General features: G+C 37.7%; 1 protein-coding gene across 1 annotated transcript in view; it reads left to right on the plus strand.

The window, feature by feature from the left end:
- The window catches only part of ABCC4 (ATP binding cassette subfamily C member 4), a 210967-nt gene that overhangs the window by 145551 nt on the left and 41381 nt on the right, over positions 1-24035 (plus strand). Inside the window, exons 27-29 of the mRNA XM_032227044.1 lie at positions 7824-7913; positions 8406-8578; positions 17132-17237. Coding sequence (XP_032082935.1) covers positions 7824-7913; positions 8406-8578; positions 17132-17237 — 369 coding nt within the window. The remainder of the gene's footprint in view (positions 1-7823; positions 7914-8405; positions 8579-17131; positions 17238-24035) is intronic.

Here is a 24035-nt window from a genome sequence, read left to right on the forward strand (position 1 = left end):
GCAAGCAGCATAGTTCTCTAAAAGCCCCCTTCGCCTTATCCTCCCTTCTCCCCTCTCCTCAAAAAATAGAAAGCACAGAAAGAGGTAGGTATGCTATTACTAGGAAATAAATACAATTGGATTGCGGCCTAATGCAGGCTCCCTCTTTGTTTCTGGATGCTGAAGCTTTCATTAGTGCACAGTAGCTCTGCTGAGTGAAGTTGATGACCCTTTTGTACCTAAGAGGACTTTACATGGACTTAAATTCTTCTGCCTTTGTGTTTGCACAATATTCTTTTCTCTGGAAAACAGATGACGAACTGTTCATTCAATAGCTGCAAGGTTTTGAAAGCTCCCCTAGCTATTTCAGGTGGGGACCGTATTGTATAATACTGGAGTTTTTTTTTTTAAGAAGGTAGGATATTTCCCTACCCTAATTTTATTTTCCATCCTATTTATCGTTACACACATGATTGATATATTAAATTCCTTGCATAAGACTTACACTTCAAAATAAAAAAAAAATGCCTTGTCTATCATCTTGTCAGTATAAACCAGATTTAATGAAATTCACGGGGGAGAGTTTCGTGTGTCTAAAAGTATTTATTTATTTTTTACATTAAAGGAGGCTTTTTTTCATATTGTCAGTGGAGCATAAAAGTCCAGAGAGTTGTAAGTTTGGGCTTGGAAGATAAACTAATGGCAAACTACATTGGGTTGTTGTCTTTGTGTTGAAAACAGCTGCATAATACGACCATACACAGTATATTTTCTAATTCTGTTTTGCACAAATCCGGCCTCCATTTTTGCGATGTTAACCATGTTTTTGATGTGTATATGTGCTCCTTGGAAGACATTTGATTCATTTGACCGGTTAGATTTGACAAGTGAGACTTACGGTTTTGGGATAAGATTTCTCAATATTCATTACTGCATCTAAATAAAATATTTTGAAGTTGATTCTAGAGATTGTCTTTGATGTTGGTTGATTTCATTCATGTAAGGCACCTTACACCCCCGTTAAAATCAAAAGATAGGATTAACCATTAAAATTAATATTGTTTGCTAAACTGATTTATCCTCATCTCTCCCAACGAAAAGCAAATCTATGGAAATCTTTTCTAGCTCCCATCTATCAGCTGCTTCTTATGCTGATTTCAAGCAACCTTAAAATGCAAATAATGCATAGTGTTCAATAAAAATTCCATACATTCTACTTTACTGTTGCAGATGTGATGGGAAGGCTAATGTATTTTGCTATCACATTCCTTCATGCATCTCTCAGTATGAATACGCTGGTAGAATTATGCATAAAACCTGCTTCTGACCACCCAATTCAATTCAGAGTCAGATAAATAATGCCTATTGTTGCATTTTAGTGTAAATCAATCTAATTTGACCTTCTGAGGGATGACATGAACCGGAACGGGATACATTGTTCAGTTTTTGCATTTCTCCAAATTTTGCAGGGCAATTATATAATAAAAATGGATATCCAAAGCATGTCCAATAGGGAAATTAATTAATTAATTAGATTTAAATGTCACGTGAATCTCAACAACTGTAAGGGACTATAAAAACACTTGATTAAAATGCACATAGACTTTTCTAAGGGTGAAAACTCACATGTATATATGTCTGTGGGCATGAGTGAATTTTTGTGAGAATTATATAAGAAAAATCTTGCAAATTACTCAAAATGTATCTTAGAAAAACAGGTAGATTTGTCCATTTGAGTTTTCCTAGTGGCTAGTCCATCTTTTATTGATATTTAAGAGGCCAGGTTAGTTTTCGTGGAACATATTTTGAAAACAGTTTCTCATTTGAACAAACTGAATCAGAAGAATGCATTCACTGTCAGCTTTTGATTCCTTGTGTCTCAAGTGTGGCTTCCCCCTCCAGATCTTGGCTTATGTTAATCAGTTTTAAATAATGTTTTTAGGCAATTTTTACTATGCTGCTTTAGATTTTCAAAAGAAAGAAAGAAAGAAAGAAAGAAAGAAAGAAAGAAAGAAAGAAAGAAAGAAAGAAAGAAAGAAAGAAAGAAAGAAAAGAAAGAAAGAACTAGAAGAGAGCAAGAGAGAATCCATCAAGAAAAAGAGAAAAATTGAGATTCTGCAGAAGTACTTCTAATTGCCAATGATGCCTTCTGAAATTAGGGTACTACAAATAGTTTTTCTCAGCATAAACCAGGGTGAAATGCTACCGGTTCGGACTAGTTCGCCCGAACAAGTAGTAAAAAATTCTAGTTTGGGCGAACCAGTATTTCCGATGATCGGCTGGGTGACAATCAGTTGTGACGCATGATTTATATTAGCTAGAATCATCAGATTTCCTGCTTTCTAGCTAATCTAAATCGCTTGGCACAATGGATTCCCCCCTTGCTGTTCTACTTACCTTTGCAGCAGGGGTGGGTTCCGTCTGCTGCTACTGTCGGTTCATTTAGGAACGTGCTGCATGCATGTGCTTGACGCGTGCTACATGCGCATGCACAGTACAAAAAAATTGCTTCTGCGGTGCCTATGGCACCGCCAAAAGAACCAGTTCAGGGCGTGGCAGGCCGAGTTACCACCTACTTGGTCGAACTGGTCTGAACCAGTAGGAACCCGCCTCTGCTTTGCAGACTCGGAAGGCTTCAAAATGTTTCTTTTTTAGTGCTGTGCAGGCATGTCTTAGGCACGCATGCGTGCAAAGCATACACTCGGTATCAGACTCACTTAAATGGGTAGCATACTTCAGAAGATTATACTGCTAGGATACGCCTATTGGATGGGTTGACTCTGGTTGAAGAAAGTGACTATGAAGGTATTGTAGTACTAAGCCATAAAGGGCTTTATTGGTTAAAAATAAGAGTATCACTTGCTCCTAGAATCCTATTGGAAGCCAGTGCAGGATTGACAACTCCAGAGCAATGTAGCTCAGATAATGTGTGACAGGTAACATATGAACTGTTGCATTCTGAACCAACCAAGTGGCATTTAAAGGTAGTCCCGTGTATCACAAATTGTATTTTTGTACCGTATTTTTTGGAATATAAGACATACCTTTTTCCCTCAAAAAAGAGGCTGAAAATCTGGGTGTGTCATACAGTGAATAAAGTATTTCTTGCCTCCTGATACCCTGCCCCCTTCACCAAAATGGCCATGCATAGCCTTTAGGAGGCTTTTAGAGTGCTCCTGGGGGCCATGGAGGGAAGAAATGAGCAAAGAATTGGCCATTTATTGCTCAATTTTGACCCCCTCAGCCCCCAGGAGCATTCTATAAGCCTCCTAAAGTTTATGCATGCCCTTTTTTTGGACAAAAACAGGCCTGTTTTCACGAAAAACTTCACTAGGGGGGCATGACCTATTTGCAACCAGGCATTGTGAGTGGCAGGTCGGTGCGCACGCGCATAGCCCAACTTGTGTGAGTGGCGGGGGCTGGTGCTTGCAGCCCCATTTGCACGAGCTATGCATGCATCTGCTCCTCACACAAAACATCCCTTCTCCCCCACACCCCCCTCAACTTTTCCGGGCCACGAAGCTGGAAAGGTTGAGGAACACTGCTTTAAATGCTACTTCATGAAACTTTTATTAGTTAACATTGGTCCTTTGAGGCAAAAATATCTATTTCTCTGACTGTAATTTATCATTTTTTATAGGTTTAGCTTATGGGTTTCCTCTTATGAAACAGGCAATCTTTATATAACTGTTTGTCAGGAATTGAAATTAAAACTATCCTTATCGTCTTCTGCAATACTCATGTGCTCCTACTATATTACAGCCATTATAAAGAATTCATAATTTATGAATTGAAATTTTCCATTTTGCTAAACTATTAAAGAATTGAAATGGAAGTTCATCTCCACAATATCTGAAATGTACATCTAATACCATTGATAGATTTTTTTTAAATAAGATTTTTTTATATTAAAAAGATCAGCATTTTAATGCTTTCTTGAGCCCATTTGATCAAAAGCTTTTGTAATTAAAATTATATGGCAGGAATTGCCATTTTTGAAATGAAAAATCTATTTCATTGTCTTGTATTTTAAAGGGGAATACAAAACCATATTATACTGCACATTTCTTCTGACTGTGATGATTTTACGGACCTTATAACTTGGCAGAAATGCATTGAAAATATTTTATCGAAAGAGCTTTGCAACTTGGCATACTTTACTACCCCATTAAAATAAAAATAGCTTCATGGGTTGTAATCTGTTGGCAGTTAATCATTGCACTACGCTCTTTCTTTACCTGTGTATATGCTTCTTATGAAAACGATTAAAGACACTTGGGACAGTTGAATACCTTTAGGCTACATTGAACTATTATGCTAAGCTGCAATGTGTATCTTTAAGTGAGCCTGTCAGAAGAAACTGAAGTCATTTCAAAAGTATAGTAGTCACCTATGGGGCAAATTGCAGTTTGGAAGTACATAGTTTAACCTTTTGGGCTTAATTTTACAAATGTGTTATTATAATTATTACTGCTGATTATTGTAAGTGGTTTTTAAGCATTTATTCCAGGCAGTCTCTCCTCTCTGTTCCTGCCCCATTCTGTTTATTTTGGGAGGGGACCTGGCATTACATTTGATTAAATTTTAAGACTAGGATATTATTTTAATGTGTGAGAAACATCAAAAAGGTCTATCTTTTGGTTAAACAAGTCATAAATATGCCTTCACTAGTGCGCCTAGTGAAATAGTATTTCAACTAAGATGTGACCAGTCTGCAGATGCCATGTGTTTGGTGCACAATTTCCTCACCAATGCGTGAACTCTGAGATTTAGAGATGTAAATTTAACTTCTCATAGGAGGAGGTGGATACAGAGAGTGGCTGAAATGGCAAAAAAAGTAGCTGATCTGAAATATTTCTATTATTAATAATATAATTATTATTTAATTCTAGATTACTTCTTATTAAATCATAATAAGATAACTCTAATTCAAGCCAATTCTTTAAAACAGGGGTGTCAAATTCAATTTCATCGAGGGCTGCCTCAGGGTTGTGTTTTACCTCAGGGGGCTGAGGTGGGCGTGGCCAGCCATCACTTGTGTCAGAAGCACCTGTGATGGCCTGAGTGCTCCGCCAGTGAAAGTGGGCTCCAGAGAGCCATTTTCAACTGCGATAGCCTCCTTCAACCCTCTGCCAGAGAAAATGGAGTTTCAGACGGTTATCTGCGGCTCTCCAGAGCTCCCTTTTCACTGGCAGAGGAACCACGGGCTGGTCCTTTGCTGTTCCCAAGGCGGTCCTGAAAGCCAGATGAAAGCACCCCAAGGGCCATATCCGGCCCCGGGTCTTGGGTTTGTCACCCCTGCTTTAGGACAAAGACTTGAGCAATGGGCCCTATCCAACAAGATGTAGTTCAGTGGTGAGAAAAATAAGGTCCTGCACTTAGGCAGGCAAAACCAAATACATGGGTATAGAATAGGTGATGTCTGGGTCAATAGTAGTAACTGGGAGAGGTATCTAAGTGTCCCTAGTGACACTTAGATACCTCTCCCAATCTAAAAGGGCCACCACTGAAATATGATTCAGTAGTGTGGTGCAACTGTCAAAAAAGCCAATGCAGTCATAGGATATATCAATAGAGAGATAGTGTCAAAATAATGAGAAGTGATAGTACTGCTCTACACCGGGCTGATAAGACATCAGTTGGTATTCTGCATCCAGTTCTGATCACCACGATACAAAAAAGATGTCGAGACTCTGAAAATAGAGAACAACAAAAAGAACAACAAAGACGATCAAGGGCCTGGAGGCTAAATTGTATGATGAATCGAGGGATCTAGGTATGTCAAGCCTATTAAAGCACGGATGTCAAACTCGATTGTGTCACGTGACATAGTGTGACATATCACAATGTTTTTTGCCTTTGTGGAGGTGGAGTGGGCGTGGCCTAAGCATTTTGACAACCCGTTAGGCACTTTATGAGTTGCAATGCATATGCATTGCATTAAACAGTAGCACACTTATTTCTGTTCTCAATAATCTAGCAATCACTGTAGTTGCAACAGTGTTTACTTTAGCTCAGTGGTTCTCAACCTGTGGGTCGGGACCCCTTTGGGGGTCGAACGACCCTTTCACAGGGGTTGCTAAGACCATTGGAAAGCACATATTTTCGATGGTCTTAGGAACCGAGACACTAGTTTTATGGTTGGCGGTCACCACACCATGAGAAACTGTATTAAAGGGTCACGGCATTGGGAAGGTTGAGAATCACTGCTTTAGCTGAAGTGGAGCCACCAACTCCAGTCAATCTACATTTTATTTTAGTTTCACCATTGAATGAAGCTAGACATCTCCATCAATAGTGATGAATTGAGGCTGAAGATTTTTTTCTCCTTCCAACTGGGAAGGATCTACAATAAGCAAAATCCACATTGTGGAATGTGTGATATATCATCATTCTCCAACCTGATGTTGTCCTATGCACCTCAGGATCCCTAGCTGTTGCGAGCTGTTTTATCAGGAATCTGTAATAAGGAGATAAAATACAGGCAGCCCTTGACTCACAAAAGTTCACTTAGTGACCCTTTGAAGTTACAACTGCATCCCCAGATGCTTGCCAACTGACTCACATTTATGATGGTTGCAGTGTCCTGGGGAACGCTTTTTGCAAACTTCCGACAAGCAAAGTCAATGGGAAAATCAGATTCACTTAACAACCGGATTACTAATTTAACGACTGAAGTGATTCATGCGACAAATGTGACAAGAAAAGTCGTAAAATGGAGCAAAACTCACTTAACAAATGTCTCAGTAACTTAAATGTTGGGCTCAGTTGAGTTTGTAAGTTGAGGACTACCTGTATTATACAGTAAAATACTGTACAATACAGGTATTCCTCGAGTTGCGATCACAATTGAGCCCAAAATATATGTTGCTAAGTGAAACATTTGTTAAGTGAGTTTTGCCCCATTTTATGACTTTTCTTTCACAGTTGTTAAGTGAACCATGGCATTTATTAAATTAGTAATATGGTTATTAAGAGAATCTGGATTCTCCATTGACTTTGTTTGTCAGAAGGACACAAAAGGTGATCACATGATCACGGGACCCTGTAAGGATCATAAATATGAACCACTTGCCAAAGATCTGAATTTTGATCATGTGACCATGAGGATGCTCCAATGGTCGTAAGTGTGAAAAACGGTCATAACTCACTTTTTACAGTGCCGTTGTAACTTTGAACGGTCACTAAACAAACTGTTGTAAGTTGAAGACTACCTGCAGTTAGTTTTTTTTCTTTATGACATAACACTACTAGAATTTGATCTTTTTCTTTTGTGCCTTGAAAATCAATCATTAAAAGGAATGTGGCTGAGAGAGTACAAATGGTGACAAAGCTTAATTTTATTATTGTGTTCGAAGATTAGAATTAGGTAGCAGTAAACTTGCATTTCCATTAGGAAAGAATTTGCATGTTAAAAAATTTCTTTCAAGCAACTTTGTAAAATGACATCGTTAAGCTAAATAGGAGCTCTATACCTCCTGCTTATCTGTTTTTCTCCAAAAGGATACAGATACGGAAGACAAATACATTTCAATGACCCTTTGGAGTGGAAATGATTGGGAAGAGAAAGTTGCTTATGGAAAGATTGTCGGGAAGAAAAGCAATTAAAACTTCTTTCTATTTTCTCTCAAAGCCTCTACAATATTCTTCTATCTAACTCACAATTTTGCCTTGGGGAGGAAAAATAGTTGTTGGGACTTTATTGCATTTCTGTTTGAACCTGCCTTGCTGCCATATTCTATTTTTAGTTATCCTGAACATGCTAACAGACTTTTAACTTTTGTTATAGAGACACCAAGGTTAATTAATTAAAATAATTTGTCTGGAAATTTCTTGTGTTTCAGGAACCAGTTTTATTTACCGGGACTATGAGGAAGAATTTGGATCCTTTCAATGAATATAGTGATGAAGACTTGTGGAATTCTTTAGAAGAGGTAATTTTTCTGGAATACAATGCTTTCCAATGTATTATGATATACAGAAGACTTCTGTTCTATTAATTTGTTCTTTGTGGCCTTGTTCTAACATCACAGTGAGCTGAACAAGAATGTTGTTAACTTGAGCAGGAAATCTGATGTCCTTTAAATATTTGGGGTTGCAAATGCCCTGGTCCCTCATTAGTGAGCATGCTAGCTGCTGCTGATGGAAGAGTTCAGTAGGTACAATGGGCATTTGGTAATGTACCCCAAATTGAACTAATCGTATAAACTATCTCCATACCTTGTTAACTCATTTCAATCAATGAGTTCTGGCTTGCTCTCTCTCTCTCTCTTAATGTCATACATCCATAATAAACTACGATCTGCTTATTTTGAAGAACTTTTTAAAAATAAGATGGTATGGATATTTTGAAATTAAATTCAAAGCCCTTTAATGGTCTCTTACAAAAAAATTAACTTAGAATTAGTGTTATGAATTGCTTATAGGTCCAATTGAAAGAAGCAATAGAAGACCTACCTGACAAACTGGAAACACAATTGGCAGAATCTGGATCTAATTTTAGCGTTGGCCAGAGACAACTGGTGTGCTTGGCCAGGGCTATCCTGAAGAAGAATAAGATACTGATCATCGATGAAGCAACTGCAAATGTTGACCCGAGGTAAACAAGAAGTACAATTTATTTCTGGCATTATTATAATATTGGTCCATTGTAATTGTATGCCATTATAATTTACACAAGAGTCTCAGTGTCTGATATGAAAAATAATTAGAAAAATGCTTACTGCAATGGTAAAAACCCATTATAAAAGAAACGATGTTAATAATTATAAAAATAATAAGTACAGATGAACACAAATGGAAAAGCTGATTACTCTTAGAGAAACCCAAATGTTCATTTTGGCAAAATATCATCTTTATTATCAATGGACCTTCTCTAGACCTTCTTGCTTTAATGCTCTTCCCCCATCAGGTCGGTCGGTCGGTCTGTCTGTCTGTCTGTCTGTCTGTCTGTCTGTCTGTCGGTCGGTCGGTCGGTCTGTCTATCTATCTATCTATCTATCTATCTATCTATCTATCTATCTATCTATCTATCTATCTATCTATCTATCTATCTATCTATCTATCTGCTATCTATCATTTATCTATCATCCATCTACCTACCTACCTACCTACCTACCTACCTACCTACCTACCTACCTACCTACCTACCTACCTACCTACCTACCTACCTACCTACCATCTATATCTATCTATCTATCTATCTATCTATCTATCTATCTATCTATCTATCTATCTATCTATCTATCTATCTATCTATCTATCATCTATTTATCATCCATCTACCTACCTACCTACCTACCTACCTATGTATCATCTATCTATCTATCTATCTATCTATCTATCTATCTATCTATCTATCTATTATCTATCTATCTATCTATGTATCATCTATCTATCATCTATCATCCATCTACCTACCTACCTACCTACCTACCTACCTACCTATCATCCATCCATCCATCCATCTATCATCTATCATCTATCATCTATCATCTATCATCTATCATCTATCATCTATCATCCATCATCCATCATCCATCATCCAGTCATAAAATCGGATTGGCCATATGATGACCTGTTTAACCAGCACAATTTCCAAGCATAATTCCAGGCTCAATTATGAATATAAATCAAGTATTATCTGTACTATATTAAGATCCAAATACATTGATAATTGTTTATGGAACAATAAGGCAAAATTCCATTCTCTGTGACTTGATTTGATTTTTTAAATGAATAAAAAACATTTAAATGTAATTATTTAAAAGAAATAGTTAAAATATATATATAAAAAGATGCCCTTTCTATATAGGATATTTTATTTTTGTGGCATCCATATAAAAGTTTAGTTAAACTTACCCAGTGATTTAAAGAAATATATATTGGTCATTCAATAAACCATAGTTAAAAGATGGGTCTCCAAGAAATTACAGTTAAAAGAGCAAAGAAAAATTCTAGTTCTATATAGATTCAAGATGATAACAAAGAAAGCTTATTCTCCTTTTGAGGAAATTTGGTTGAGAATTCCATTTAATTAAGACCACTGGAAATCTCTTTCATTGGTAGTTAAGATTAATTTTTAAAATCATCTCAACATTTAGAAACTTGCTTCAAGATATTACTGTTGTTATTTTATATAAACACTAACTTTATATTATTTAAGGTTGACCTATGGAAAGAAAGTTCAATTGAAACATTAATCATTAATCATGGTTAAGTTGAGAAACAAAAGAAACTTATTTCCAGAGTTGGCTCAATTCCTAGATATCTACTTAATAGTGAATATAAAATGTATAAACACCAGTGTAGATCCTTTTTTTTTTTTTTATTCTCAACTTTTTTATTTTTCTTTAAAAATAACAAACACAAATATGTCATCATTTGTCAATCATTAAGACATTGAAGTACAATTTTTTTTTTGTTGTGTGTATCCCTCCCTCCCTCCACCCCCCCACCCCCCCTCCTCCTTCCCCCCCCCCCCGACTTCCCAGAACCCGTACACGGTATGGATTTTTAACTAACACAGTCTAAAATCTATTGAGAAAAAAGAAATAAAGAAATTAATGACATTCTAGATTGACCTTAGCTTCTTCTTACTGAACTAACTTTTAACAGTTTAAATCATTTCTGATCTTAAGCATAGGCTAACTGGAATTTCTTAGTCCCGTATTTATTTTGTATATAGTCAATCCATTTTTTCCAGTCTCGTTTATATCTCTCATTTGAATGATCTTTGAGATATGCCGATATTTTAGCCATTTCAGCTAAGTTTGTTACTTTCAATGTCCATTCTTGGATTGTAGGCAAGTCTTCCTTCTTCCAATATTGCGCCACCAACAGTCTTGCTGCAGTTATCAGGTGCAGAGTCAAATTGGTCTCTACCACTGTAAAATCAGTACATATACCTAGTAAAAATAACTGAGGACTAAACTTTATCCTTCTTTTAAAAACATTTTGCAAGACCCACCATATTTTTATCCAAAATGCCTTAACCTTTTGGCAGGTCCACCATATATGATAATATGTAGCATCGAGAGAACCACACCTCCAACATTTAGGCTGTACATTCGGATACATAGAAGCCAACTTTTTAGGATCTAAATGCCATCTATAGGCATTTAGATATAGCTATATATATATAGCTATATCTAACTGCCAAAAGGTTAAGGCATTTTGGATAAAAATATGGTGGGTCTTGCAAAATGTTTTTAAAAGAAGGATAAAGTTTAGTCCTCAGTTATTTTTACTAGGTATATGTACTGAAGGGACTTCCTGGGAGGAGCCTACTGGTGAAGGCAGCAAAAAATCAGCTGCCTCCGAATTCCTGGCTACGTACCTGTTTAGAGGATCTTCCATCTGACGTCTTATCAGGTTTTCTTATCCTTCAGGCAAGAGGGAAAGAAGAAACTGTTTTGCTGGCAAATGCTCTTCGATTTTTGCAGCTTTTGTGCTTGCAAGGAAAGGGGGGCTAGCCCAAGGCAGAACGGCTGTCCGTGCTGGGAACTTCAAACTGCCTTGTGCAGGACAAAGTAGGTCTCTCCCACTCTGCTCTAAGTTTTGTTTGATTTAATCTTATCACGAGCTGAATCCGTTTACTGCGAGGACAATAATTGCTTATCAACATTTTAGCTTCTTCTCTTTTTCTCCTCCGAAAAATTATTTACTCAGAGGCTTTTAAAATGGCGCCGAGCAGGCTGGTTTCTCCGGTAATAACGAACACTTTTTGCTAATTCTCACAAGACTTCAAAAGAATTCAAAACAAAAGAGATAGCTTATCATATGTTTTGGTTTCACAATAGAAGAATTTTACTCCTTCATTAACTTTGCTTATTTGGAAGTTAAATGGTGACGAATCTGTTGAACGGTCTTGTTACAATGTTTACTCACTGAAACTTTTGCCAAGCCTTAAACTTCAAAATAAAAGCCTCTTTACTTAAAGCTGCATATTTAGGCGATAGAGTTTTATTAACTGCAGGCAGACAAATTTTGAAATGGCCTCAAAACCAAATATTAACTTGAAGTCATCACCCTCCACTTCCAGGGGCACATCCTCAGTGCCTGGCACAAAGCTGCAGCCTCCGCTTCCTACGCCCCCTGCTGGGGATGTGTTAACGAAAGAATTTTTTCTGAGTAATTTAAGCGAGGCTCTTAATGCACAGACAATTAAAATGGAAGATAAATTTAGAGATAATAGAGAGGAGGGAAAAGAGGAAATAAAAGAAATGAAAGAAGAAATTAAAAGTGAAATTAAAAGTGAAATAAAAGGACTTAAACAGGAGTTGTATGAGAAATTTGAGGCTAAGGTTGATAAAATTAGAGATGACATGCTGAGTCTTGTAACTGTATTAACAGAACATGACTACTAGACGTATGGAGAAACAAGCTAAGAAGCAACAGCATCAACAATCATCGGCCATCGATCAAGGAACTACAACAACAAATCTGGAAGCAGTGGGAGGAGCTAGACCTAAGGTTAAACAGGCCGTGCAGGAAGCTCTAAAAATGCTTCAACCAACCAAAGATGACAACTAAGATTTTAACATGGAATGTCAACGGACTGAACTCTCCACAGAAGAGGAAGAAAATATTTCATTATCTTAAACAGTTTAAGAACGATGTAATTTGTTTGCAAGAAACTCATATCAAGTCAACTGATCAAAAATATTTGATCAACTCAAAACTTGGTCAACATTTTGCAGCTTCTGCTATGGAAAAGAAGAATGGTATAGTTGTATACTTAAGAAAAGATATGAAAGCTGAATTAATAGAAGCAGATCCCTTCGGAAGATATATTGCTTTAGACTTAATCTTAGAAGGGAAAAAGACATTACTTTTGGGAATTTATGCTCCCAATCAACAGCAAGATAGATTCTATAGAAATCTTCATGCTAAATTAGTACAGTGGGACTATAGTTCCTGTATACTATTGGGTGACTGGAATGGAGTGATAGACACTAAGAGAGATAAGAAGATTTCCCGCCTAAATACCAAGATGCGAGCAAAGTTACCCAAATCTTTCTTTGACATTATGGATGATTTCGAATTGAGAGATATCTGGCGAGAAAGAAATGCAGAGGAATATGACTTCACTTTCTTCTCGGACAGGCATCAATCCCTTTCAAGGATTGATTTTATTCTAACCACTAATGATTTGCTTTCTAGGGTCAAGAAAACAAAGATTGCAGCTAGAGTCCTTTCGGACCATAACCCAGTTTGGATGGAGTTGGGAAGGGTAGTGCAGGCAAGAAGGTTTTGGAAACTGAATGAAAATTTATTTAGATATGAAAACTATATTAATGATTGTAAAAAATTACTATCTGAATATTTTGTTTTGAATATGAATAAGGGTACATCTATGGAATTTGTATGGGATGCAAGCAAAGCGTATATGAGAGGAGTTTTGATGAATATAAATAAAACACATAGAAATAAGCAAGGGTTAAAACGAACAGAACTGGAAGAGGAAATTAAGAGAAAAGAGCTGGAGTTAACAAGGAAACCAGACGATACAAAGGTTAAGGAAGCTATTAACATATTAAAATCTCAATTCGACATGTTGATCTCTGACCAGGTAGCTACTAATTTATTATATGCAAAACACAATACTTTTTGTAATGCAAACAAACCTGGCAGATGGTTAGCTTATCAGATTAGGAAAAAAAGGAAAACTCGAAATATATCTAAACTGATTTACAGAGGGAAGGAGGTGTTCCAACAGGAAGAGATTCAAAAGGCTTTCTGGGAATTTTTTACAGAATTGTATAAAGGGGATAAAATTAATGGTTTAGACATAGACAAATATTTAGACAAGGAGAAAATACCTTCAGTTAGAGAAGAACACAGGCAAAAATTGAATCAACCAATAACCTCGGGGGAAATCCTGCAGGTAATTAAGCAATTAAAGCCAGGGAAAGCACCAGGTACAGATGGCTTGACAGCGGTTTACTACAAAAACTTACAGTTAGAAATGGTAGAACCTCTTAGAGAATTATTTAATATGATTCAAACGGAAGGTAAAGTCCCTCCATCTTGGAAGACAGCGTTTATATCTTTGATACCCAAAGAAGATCAAGATACTACTCAACCCAAAAATTATAGACCCATTTCATTACTGAATGTAGATTATAAAATTTTTACTAAAATATTAGCAAATAGGTTAATGTTGGTCATTCAACAATTGATACATACGGACCAAACAGGTTTTATACAAGGGAGACAGATGAAAAGTAATGTTAGATTAATTATTAATGCATTAGAATATTTGGGAAAGAACAACCAGATCCCTGCTGCGTTTATATTTTTGGATGCTGAGAAGGCCTTTGATCGAGTTAATTGGCAATTTCTGTTGAAGATACTGCAAAAAATGCAGATAGGAGATAATTTTTTACAGTCAATTAAAGCAATATACCAACAGCAAACAGCACAAATCATAGTCAATGGAAGTCTGACAGACTCTTTTCAAATTGGAAAAGGTACAAGACAGGGCTGTCCTTTGTCCCCATTATTGTTTATTATAACTTTGGAAGTATTGTTGAATAAAATACGGGGCTTGGATGGTTTAAAAGGGATCAAGATTAGGCAGCAAGAATATAGAGTCCGCGCTTTTGCGGATGATTTGGTCATAATATTGGAACAACCGCAGGAATCCAGTATGGTTTTAATGAATATGATTAATCAATATGGTCAAGTGTCGGGCTTTAAAATAAACTTAGGAAAAACGAAAATATTAGCTATAAATATGAATATTAAACAAAAGGAAGAATTAGGAGTGATGCTAGGATGTGAGGTAGTTAAAAAAGTCAAATATCTTGGAGTTAACATTTTAACTTCAAATGGGAAATTATATAAGCATAATTATGAACCACTTTGGTATAGCATACAGACAGAGATGAAAAAATGGGAGAAATTGCACTTATCTTTGCTGGGTAGGATAGCGGCAGTGAAAATGAACATTTTACCAAAATTTTTATTTCTCTTCCAAATGTTACCTATACTTAAAAAAGATGCGAACCTTTTAGAATGGCAGAAGGGTATCAACAAATTTGTGTGGGCAGGAAAGAAGCCGAGGGTAAAGATGAAAATAATGCAAGATGTACGTGAGAGAGGAGGATTGAAACTACCTAATTTAAAACTATATTATGATGCAGTGGCATTATCTGTAATTAGTGATTGGATTCATTTAACTAATGATAGAATATTGAACATTGAGGGACACGATCTGGTATTTGGTTGGCATGCTTACCTGTTATTCAACAAAAAATTGGATAAGACCTTTAAAAGTCATATTTTAAGAAATGCTTTATTGCGGGTCTGGAAGAAATATCAATATAAATTAAATGACAAGATACCCATGTGGGCAATTCCTAGACACGCAATTGAAAATATGAATACAGCACAAAAACAGGACAGAATTACTTACAGACAGCTTCTTACCTCGGAAAGGGGGGTATTACAATTAAAATGTTTAGAGGTATTAAAAGAGGAGAAGGTAGTTCAAACATGGTTCCAGTATGGGCAATTACAGGCTAGGTGGAAAATAGATAAAAAAATTGGTTTTATTCAAGTTGAGGATAATCTGTTTAAACAAATAAGAGATCAAAGCTTAATGCATATAAAGAGGATATATAATGTATTAATACAGATGGATTCGGAAACAGAATTAGTTAAAGATTGTATGATAAAATGGGCTCAAAATATTGAGGAACCAATAATGTTGGATACATGGGAAAGAATCTGGGTAAGAAATGTGAAATTTACACAAGCTCAAAATCTGAGAGAAAATTTTTACAGTGTAGATCCTTAATGACAATTGTAGCAACTCTTTATGAATGTACTCTCCATGAACTTTGCCTTATCTCTGATATAATTGGGGACATTTCAAAGCTATTTTAGTGAGAATGTGAACACTATCTTTCCTTTAAAAGAGGTCAAATATATCACAGAGAAAGAAGGAAGAGAAGCATTGCATTGAGAAATGAATTATTTGAGAGATTGTACAAGTTGCATTAAAAGATGGCTCAGTGGCTAAGAGCTTGTCGATCAGAAAGGTTGGCAGTTTGGCAATTCAAATCCCTAGCGCTGCGTAACGGAGTGAGCTCCCATTACTTGTCCCAGCTTCTGTCAACCTAGCAGTTTGGAAACATTGAAAAATGCAAGTAGAAAAATAGGAACCACCTTTGGTGGGCAGGTAACAGCATTCCGTGCGCCTTCGGCATTTAGCTATGCCGGCCACATGATCACCAAGATGTCTTCAGACAGTGCTGGCTCTTTGGCTTTGAAACGGAGATGAGCACCGCCCCCTAGAGTCGAGAACAACTAGCACATATGTGCGAGGGGAACATTTACCTTTACGTTACAGATTGCATTAGCTAGCCTTATGGTAAGCAATGGTACTTTTGGGGTGTTTGGGGCAAGAATTGTTACATTTCCTTGTAGGTCTGATGTAAACTGTCTTTCCACCAAATTAAATTTTCATTCATTAAAAGAACGGAGACTTTCAGTTCCATACTCTGGCCTGAAATTTTCTCAGTCAATTAGAATAGAGCTGGAAGGGACCTTGGAAGTCTTCTAGTCCAACCCCCAGCTCAAACGTTTCAGAGGAGTGATTGTCCAGTCTCTTCTTAAAAACCTCCAGTGATAGAGCACCCACAACTTCTGAAGGCAACCCATTCCACTGGTTAAATGTTCTCACTGTTAGGAAGTTTCACCTTAATTCCAGACCAGAATCCTACACAGTTTTTCTAACAAACATTACTATATGTTTATATCTGTCAGCAAATACTATTTGGTCTGAACACTATAGAATTTGGTTATTGTATAGTGGAAAGCCCATTTGTCGGTGACACACATTTTGCATATTTTTTTTAGATTCAGTAAGGAAAGGTGGGGTTCTGTCAAATGCAATCCTCATTTTCCTTCTCCTCCTCACTTAGGGAATGACTGCCTGCAAAGGGCTATAGCATGCTGTGTTGTAGTGTAACATAACACTTTGACGTGTCTAAAAGGCAAACATGCACTTTGCTGCTACAGTTTATTAAAACATGTTGACATAGAGCTATGCCAAAGAATGTGGAAAAACAAAGTGCCCAGAAGCAGAAACTGTTTTGCTTGTTGCATAATCTCTTCACATTACTTGTGTTGTTTATTTCAGAACAGATGAGCTGATTCAAAAGACAATCCGTGAAAAGTTTGCCCAGTGTACTGTTTTGACAATTGCACACAGACTGAACACCATCATCGACAGTGACAGGATTATGGTGAGCATTAAGGGAAAAGTATGATCCCAGAGTAGCTGAAATGGCAAAAATTTTATGCAGACACTCCTTATTAATTCCCTTTCACTGAGAACTTTGGTCAAAGACTTTTATAAGTATAGGTATGCGTAATATGCGTCGTCGGACACAAATTGTGCATTTTCAGTTATGCACATGAGTATTGATGCATGCGACATAAATCACCTTTATGAATTAAGAAGGAAAACTTGTTATTCTACAATTATTTTCCCTTGACAGAAATAGTTAGATACTGAAGAAAAAGTTATTAGGACAAGTGGACAACTAAGTCAAGTATCTTTCCCAATTTCATCTCCTCTAGGTTGAACTTCAACATAACATGCAGGCTGGCAATCCAGGGCATGGAAATCCAGGGCATCTGACTATTAAGTTGGAGAAGGGTGTTTTGCTATGTCTGTTTTGCAATTGAGAAAAAATATCAAAAGTCTTGCTGAATGCAGATCCTTCTATCCAGCACCAATTGCCATCAACCAAATGTGGATGTTTGAGGCCACTAGTGGCCCTGGGACCAGTGGTGAAATTCAATTTTTTTTTACTACCGGTTCTGTGGGTGTGGCTTGGTGGACGTGGCAGGGGAAGGATAATGCAAAATATCCATTCCCTCCCTATTCCTGGAGGAAGGATATTGCAAAATCTCCATTTCCACCCTACTCTGGGGCCAGCCAGAGGTGATATTTGCTGGCTCTCTGAACTACTCAAACTTTCTGCTACCGGTTCTCCAGAACCTATCAGAACCTGCTGAATTTCACCCCTGCCTGGGACCCCTGCTTTCCTGATTTATCTATTATCAAAACTCCACAGCATGGTTTCTCACAATTTTGAGGTAGAAAAAAAACATAAACGTCGTAGTATATACTATAAAATAGATTTGACATAAAAGCAAAAAGAAAAATTCCAAGTTTGTCTATGCCTGTTTACAACATGGTTTGGTACACCATGGCCCTTGCTGACCCACCAAAGCTGGGAGCTAGGAAGGAGATTCTCATACCTGTTCAAAATATCCCATTGAAACAAGAGAGTTAATGTTATAATTTTAAGTGCTGCTAAATAATATTCTACAGTAGTTTAAATTGTAAATTGTAATTTGTCGCTACTTCAACCTGTTTTCTCCACAGCTACATAACTAATCGGACGCAGGTAATGGAATGTGGGTTTGCAAATCAGACCTTGCATAAAATATTGTAAGCATGCAAAGAGAAAATCTGGGCTGTGGATGCATTTGTGACATTTTAGCGGAATTGTAACAAAAGACACTATTTATTGCCCTTCCAAGACCTGAGAGTTCTGCATGTGGCATAGTTAATGACTAGATTTGATAATCTAGTCTGCTTTTCTTATTTTCTTAAAAAATACTATATAATATAGTATTACAGGCATATATAATATAATATATAATATATATATTATATTATATTATATAACATATAATATATAATACAGGCAGCGGAGGTCCTCACACATTATTTCATCTGTTGAATTTTTTGCCTGGTTTGCATAATATTGCTTATTGTGGAAGGTGTGATGGATATTTATGGGCAGCTGAGGTGAAAATATATGAATGAATATGCGTGTGCGTGCATACGTGCATGTGTGTGTGTGTATAGCAAGATGGCGAGTGAGACCTTGCCAAAACGTTGCCAAGACAAACTCAATCTTACATGGGAAAAGACCCAAATACAACAAGACCAGCCAGGGGTGGGTTTCAACCGGTTTGCGGCGGTCCCTGCGAACCGCTTGGTCAGCGAACCCGGAAGTAAGTAACTTCCGGGAACGGCAAAGGACTGACCCGCCTGCCCATGGTCCTTACCCGGTTTTGACGAGTTCTGCGCTTCCACGCATGCGCAGGACGCATACAGCGCCTGCACGATCCTCCAGGAGCATCTGGAGCATCACACAGACGCTAGTACGCATGCATGCAGCGCGCGCGTGCATGAGGACGCCGCCGGCCCCGTTCCAACCGAACCGGTTGGAACGGGGCGAGAAACCCACCCCTGAGACCAGCATACCTACGCCCATGAAAATCTATGAATATGTATGTATGTATATATGTATGTATGTATGTATATATATGCATATATGTGCATACACACACATGCACACACACAGATATATAGTGGCTAATGTGGCTAGTGGCTAATGTGGCTAATATAACTGCCTAATATGTAATACAGCCCAGATTCGATTCCCAGTAAGGGTATGGCTAGCTGATGAGAGCTTGAAATAGATATATACTAGTCTCCCTTTATTTATTTATCAGCACAGATGCAACACACATGTAACAAGGCAACATAAAAAAATGGCTTTCTGCCTGGATGGCTCCCAGAGTGAGTCGATAGACAGAAAAGGGAAGCAGTATGCTTCCTCCCATATTTGGGCATACCAGGGGTTGTGACACAATACACACACAGACACAGACACAGACACACATTCATATAGAGGTCGAGATGGGGATGACTGTGGGATTTGAAGTAAAGGAGAATATTTGTCGGGTTGAAATGTGGGGTCCTTGGTGCTCTCCGAGCTTCCTTGTTTTCTTGCAGACATTTCATTACCCAAACTAGATAACATCCTCAGTGCTAATAAGGGGTGCTGTTTGCTGTCAATTTATATTTTAGTGGTTTGCCCCGTCAGTATTGGTGGTGTTGTCTTAGATATTCTTTGGTTGGCCTGTTTACTGTTGGCTTCTTTGGCAGTTTCTTGATTGGGCTATTGTTTACTTGATTGTTGGTCTGATGTTAATACTGGAATTAATCTATGCTTATCTGGGTGCTGATTGCTGGTGGAGAGATGCTTGGGTCTTTCTGTTCCCTTTTGGGGTCCTTGATTGTTTCTTTTTCATAATCTATAGCCATTGTTAATGTCTATGTGTCTATTGATGGCTAATTCGTCAGAGTGCCAGGCTTCTAGAGATTCCCTGGCATTTTGGGACTTGGCTTAGTCTAGGACGGTCACATTTTCCCAATTGACACTATGGTTAAGTCTGTCTCTATGTTGTGAAATTAAAGTGTTTTAATGTCTTCTGACTGCTAGTTGGTGTTCATGGATGCATTCTGCCAATCTTCTGCCTGTTTGTCCTACATAGTAGTTGTTGCAGTTCTTACATTGTATGTTGTGGATGACTCCTGTCTTTTCTTCTGGGGTTGCTGGGTCTTTTGGTTTGCTTAGGATGTTTTGAAGGGCTTTAGTTGGCTTGTATGCTACACTGATTCCATATGGTTGTAGTAGTCTGTTGGTGATTTCTGAGATTTTCGTGATGTATGGCATGTTATTCTCTTTAGGGTTTGTGTTGGTTGTGCTGTATTGGGTTGAATGGTCAGGAACGTCTTGATAAAGTTGTGTGAGTATCCATTTTGTTGGATTGCATTGTATAGATGCTCCATTTCCTTTTTTCTGCTGTTCTGGGTAACTGCAATGATTTTTGGGCTCATCTAAATAAAGTCCTTACACAGCTTCTCTTGTGGGAGGTTGGGTTGTTGATTTGGTAGTGGATCACCTGGTTGGTATGGTTGGTTTTTCTGTACACTTGCATTTCTAGTTTGTCATTATGGCCTCTGCTGATCAGGATGTCCAGGAAGAGTAAGTTGTTATTTTCTTCTTCTCTAGTAAACTGGAATCCCTTAAAAATTGCATTGTTTGTTCTGTCAGAGTTCTGTAATTGGTACTTTGTAATTATGGTGAAAGTGTCGCCTGCATATCTGATCCATATTTTGAGTTTGTTCGTTTATTTATTTATTTATTTATTTATTTATTTATTTATTTATTTATTTATTTATTTATTTATTTATTTGTCTTGTATGCCGCCCACTCCCGGAGGACTCCGGGCGGCTCAAAAAAGACAAGGGAAAGGGGGGAACGAGACAAAGACAACATATTAAAAACAAAACCAACATTCACAATTTCCGTGGAGGTAGATGCTTCTCAGCTCCCCCCAGCCTACTGGAACAGCCAGGACTTGGTGGCTTTGCGGAAGGCCGGGAGGGTAGTAAGGGTCCGGATCTCAACAGGGCGCTCGTTCCAGAGGGCCGGAGCTGCAACAGAGAAGGCCCTCCCCCGGGGAGTTGCCAGCCGACATTGGCTGGCAGATGGAATCCGGAGGAGACCCAACCTGTGCGATCTAATTGGTCTGAGAGAGGTAATCGGCAGGAGGCGGTCTCTCAGGTATTTTGAGTTATATTTGTGGCAGTGCAATGGCCTGTAAGACATTGCATGATGACCTCCACTCTTAAGTCCTGGAAGTGTTGATCCCATAAATGTATCTTTAACTTGATGGTAAATTTGTGCATCAAATTGGAAGTATGTGGTTAGGCAGAGGTTTATGAGATCCATAATCCTGGGTGTCTTAATCTTTGTATATTTGGTTAAGTCAGGTGTGCTGTGGAGGAATGTGGTCATGGATTCTTTGGCTAATTCTGGAACTATGAACATGTGACCTCAAATGAATGGATGCCTTTGAATTAATACATGAAACAAATTTTAAAAATTTGCATGTTTGTGAAGTTGAGAAATAAATTAAAGATAAAATAAATCTGATTGAATTGACTGATTTTGTGAAATGGAGTTGAGAAAATACTTGCAGGGAAGAGAAGGTGTAGGTTTAGTTTTAAAATGTATATCAAAAAATATGAATGAGTGTAATTTAGGTTTTTGTAAGTGTGTACGAAAATTAGAATCCTTAAAATAGTCGCATGTTATGCTCCTGTGAATTAGTTTGTGCATATGGACAAAATAGGAAGAAGTGTGGGTAAAAAGAGCCAAGGTGGCGCAGTGGTTAAATGCAGCACTGCCGAGGTGGGTAAAATGAGGACCCAGATTGTTGGGGGCAATATGCTGACTCTCTGTAAACCGCTTAGAGAGGCCTGAAAGGCCTATGAAGCGGTATATAAGTTTACTGCTATTGCTATTGCTATTGCTATTGCTATAAAAATTGTGTAATATTCACTCCAGAGCAAAAAAAGAAATATTTAATTAGATGACGTGTAAGGGTAAGAAAAAATTCAGGAAAGGCAGAAAAAGTTAATAAACCATTTTTTAGACCCTAAAGTGAATTAGAATGATGACCAGTGAATATCTGCTTAGAAAATGTTTGTTTGGGGCATTAACATCTACCAGTTTTAATGTTTGTAAGCCATCCAGAATCATCTCTGAAAGGATGAGTGGCACATAAATTTAATAAATAAATAAATCTATATACATGAAATTAATATCAATTATGTGAGTAAAAGTTGAGAGAATTAATGAAGGATGCAATGGATGAGAAGTTCTGAACATAGGTAAAGGTAAAGGTTCCCCTTGCACATATGTGCTAGTCATTCCCGATTCTAGGGGGTGGTGCTCATCTCCATTTCAAAGCCGAAGAGCCAGTATTGTCCAAAGACGTCTCCATGGTCATGTGGCCAGTATGACTAAATAGCAAAGGCGCACGGGACGCTGTTACCTTCCCACTAAAGGTGGTTCCTATTTTTATACTTGCATTTTTACATGCTTTCGAACTGCTAGGTTGGCAGAAGCTGGGAAAAGTAACGGGAGCTCACTCCGTTATGCAGTGCTAGGGATTCGAACCGCCAAACTGCCAATCTTTCTGATCAACAAGCTCAGCATCGTAGCCACTGAGCCACCGCGTCCCAAACTGCATCCTATGAACATAGGGCAGGCTATTTTTGTAATCCCCAGAAAGGATCTTAAGAAAAAAATGGACACAGAAAAAGAAGAAAAGAAGTAATGAAAGTAGTGGAAATGTAGAATGTCTGCAAAAAATGAGTCCTGCATGAAAAAGAATTAGAAGGTTGACTAATCTTGCAACAGAATGAAATGAAAGCAGATGTAAGGAAAGAGGATAAGGCAACTGCTTGAAACAGCATGAAAAAGAATTGATGTTACGGGATGTCATAGAAGAATGTTAAGCTGATGGGAGATATGGAGAAGGATGTTTAGTGGAATGATGAAGAAGAAGAGCTGAAAGTGGAATACAAACCATACATGGAAGCAAGAGAAGGAAGATTGGCTTCTAGGCAAGAGGTAAAAAGACATGGAACATTCCATCATGTAAGGGATTTGTGCACACCAATTTAGCTACAGATGTTTTTTATTCTTATCTCACGCCTTAATTTTTTTGGCTTACTACTTCTTGTTCTAGAAGAGTTCTGTTTCAATAGGCTTCTCACTTCTAGTCGAAAGCTTGGTCTACCGGTAGTTGCTTAGACCCAAACCTTACCCAAAATATAGTTTTTTATCTCCCAAATTGGACCCTGATGATTCTCTAGTCAAATGAGAATCCATATCAAACTGTCCAGCCCAACTTGGTTATTTATAGAGATGTTCTAACAAGCTTTGGGATAGCTAAGAAATTAACCTTGTATGTTTCTATTTTTGACACCTTTAATTTAAAAGGCTCCGATGTGGGGAATGCTGTGCCTGACATCCCACAGAACCACAACTAGTCACTGAATGATATTGTGCTATGATGGAGCACAATCCCGTGTAGCGTATAGTAATTTGGTGCTAAATTGATTTGAAGGAACCTTGTTGGCTTGACTGCAGAATGTATAATTTGAGGGCCACAATTATACCTTATTAGCCTCCTTCATCCAGGTGACCTGTTAAATCTAAATTGTTTTGGGTTCCCTCCCCCTTAATTACCTTACTTATCTCTATCACCATTTCGCAGTGCAGATTCCTCACCCCTTTTGGGCGAGCGAGTCAATTTGAAATTAGAAAATCTATGATATGATTGCTCAGGGGAATTGTTTATGATGAGGGTGACGG

The sequence above is a fragment of the Thamnophis elegans genome, chromosome 11 (assembly GCF_009769535.1).
Source record: "Thamnophis elegans isolate rThaEle1 chromosome 11, rThaEle1.pri, whole genome shotgun sequence".
Taxonomy (NCBI): domain Eukaryota; kingdom Metazoa; phylum Chordata; class Lepidosauria; order Squamata; family Colubridae; genus Thamnophis; species Thamnophis elegans.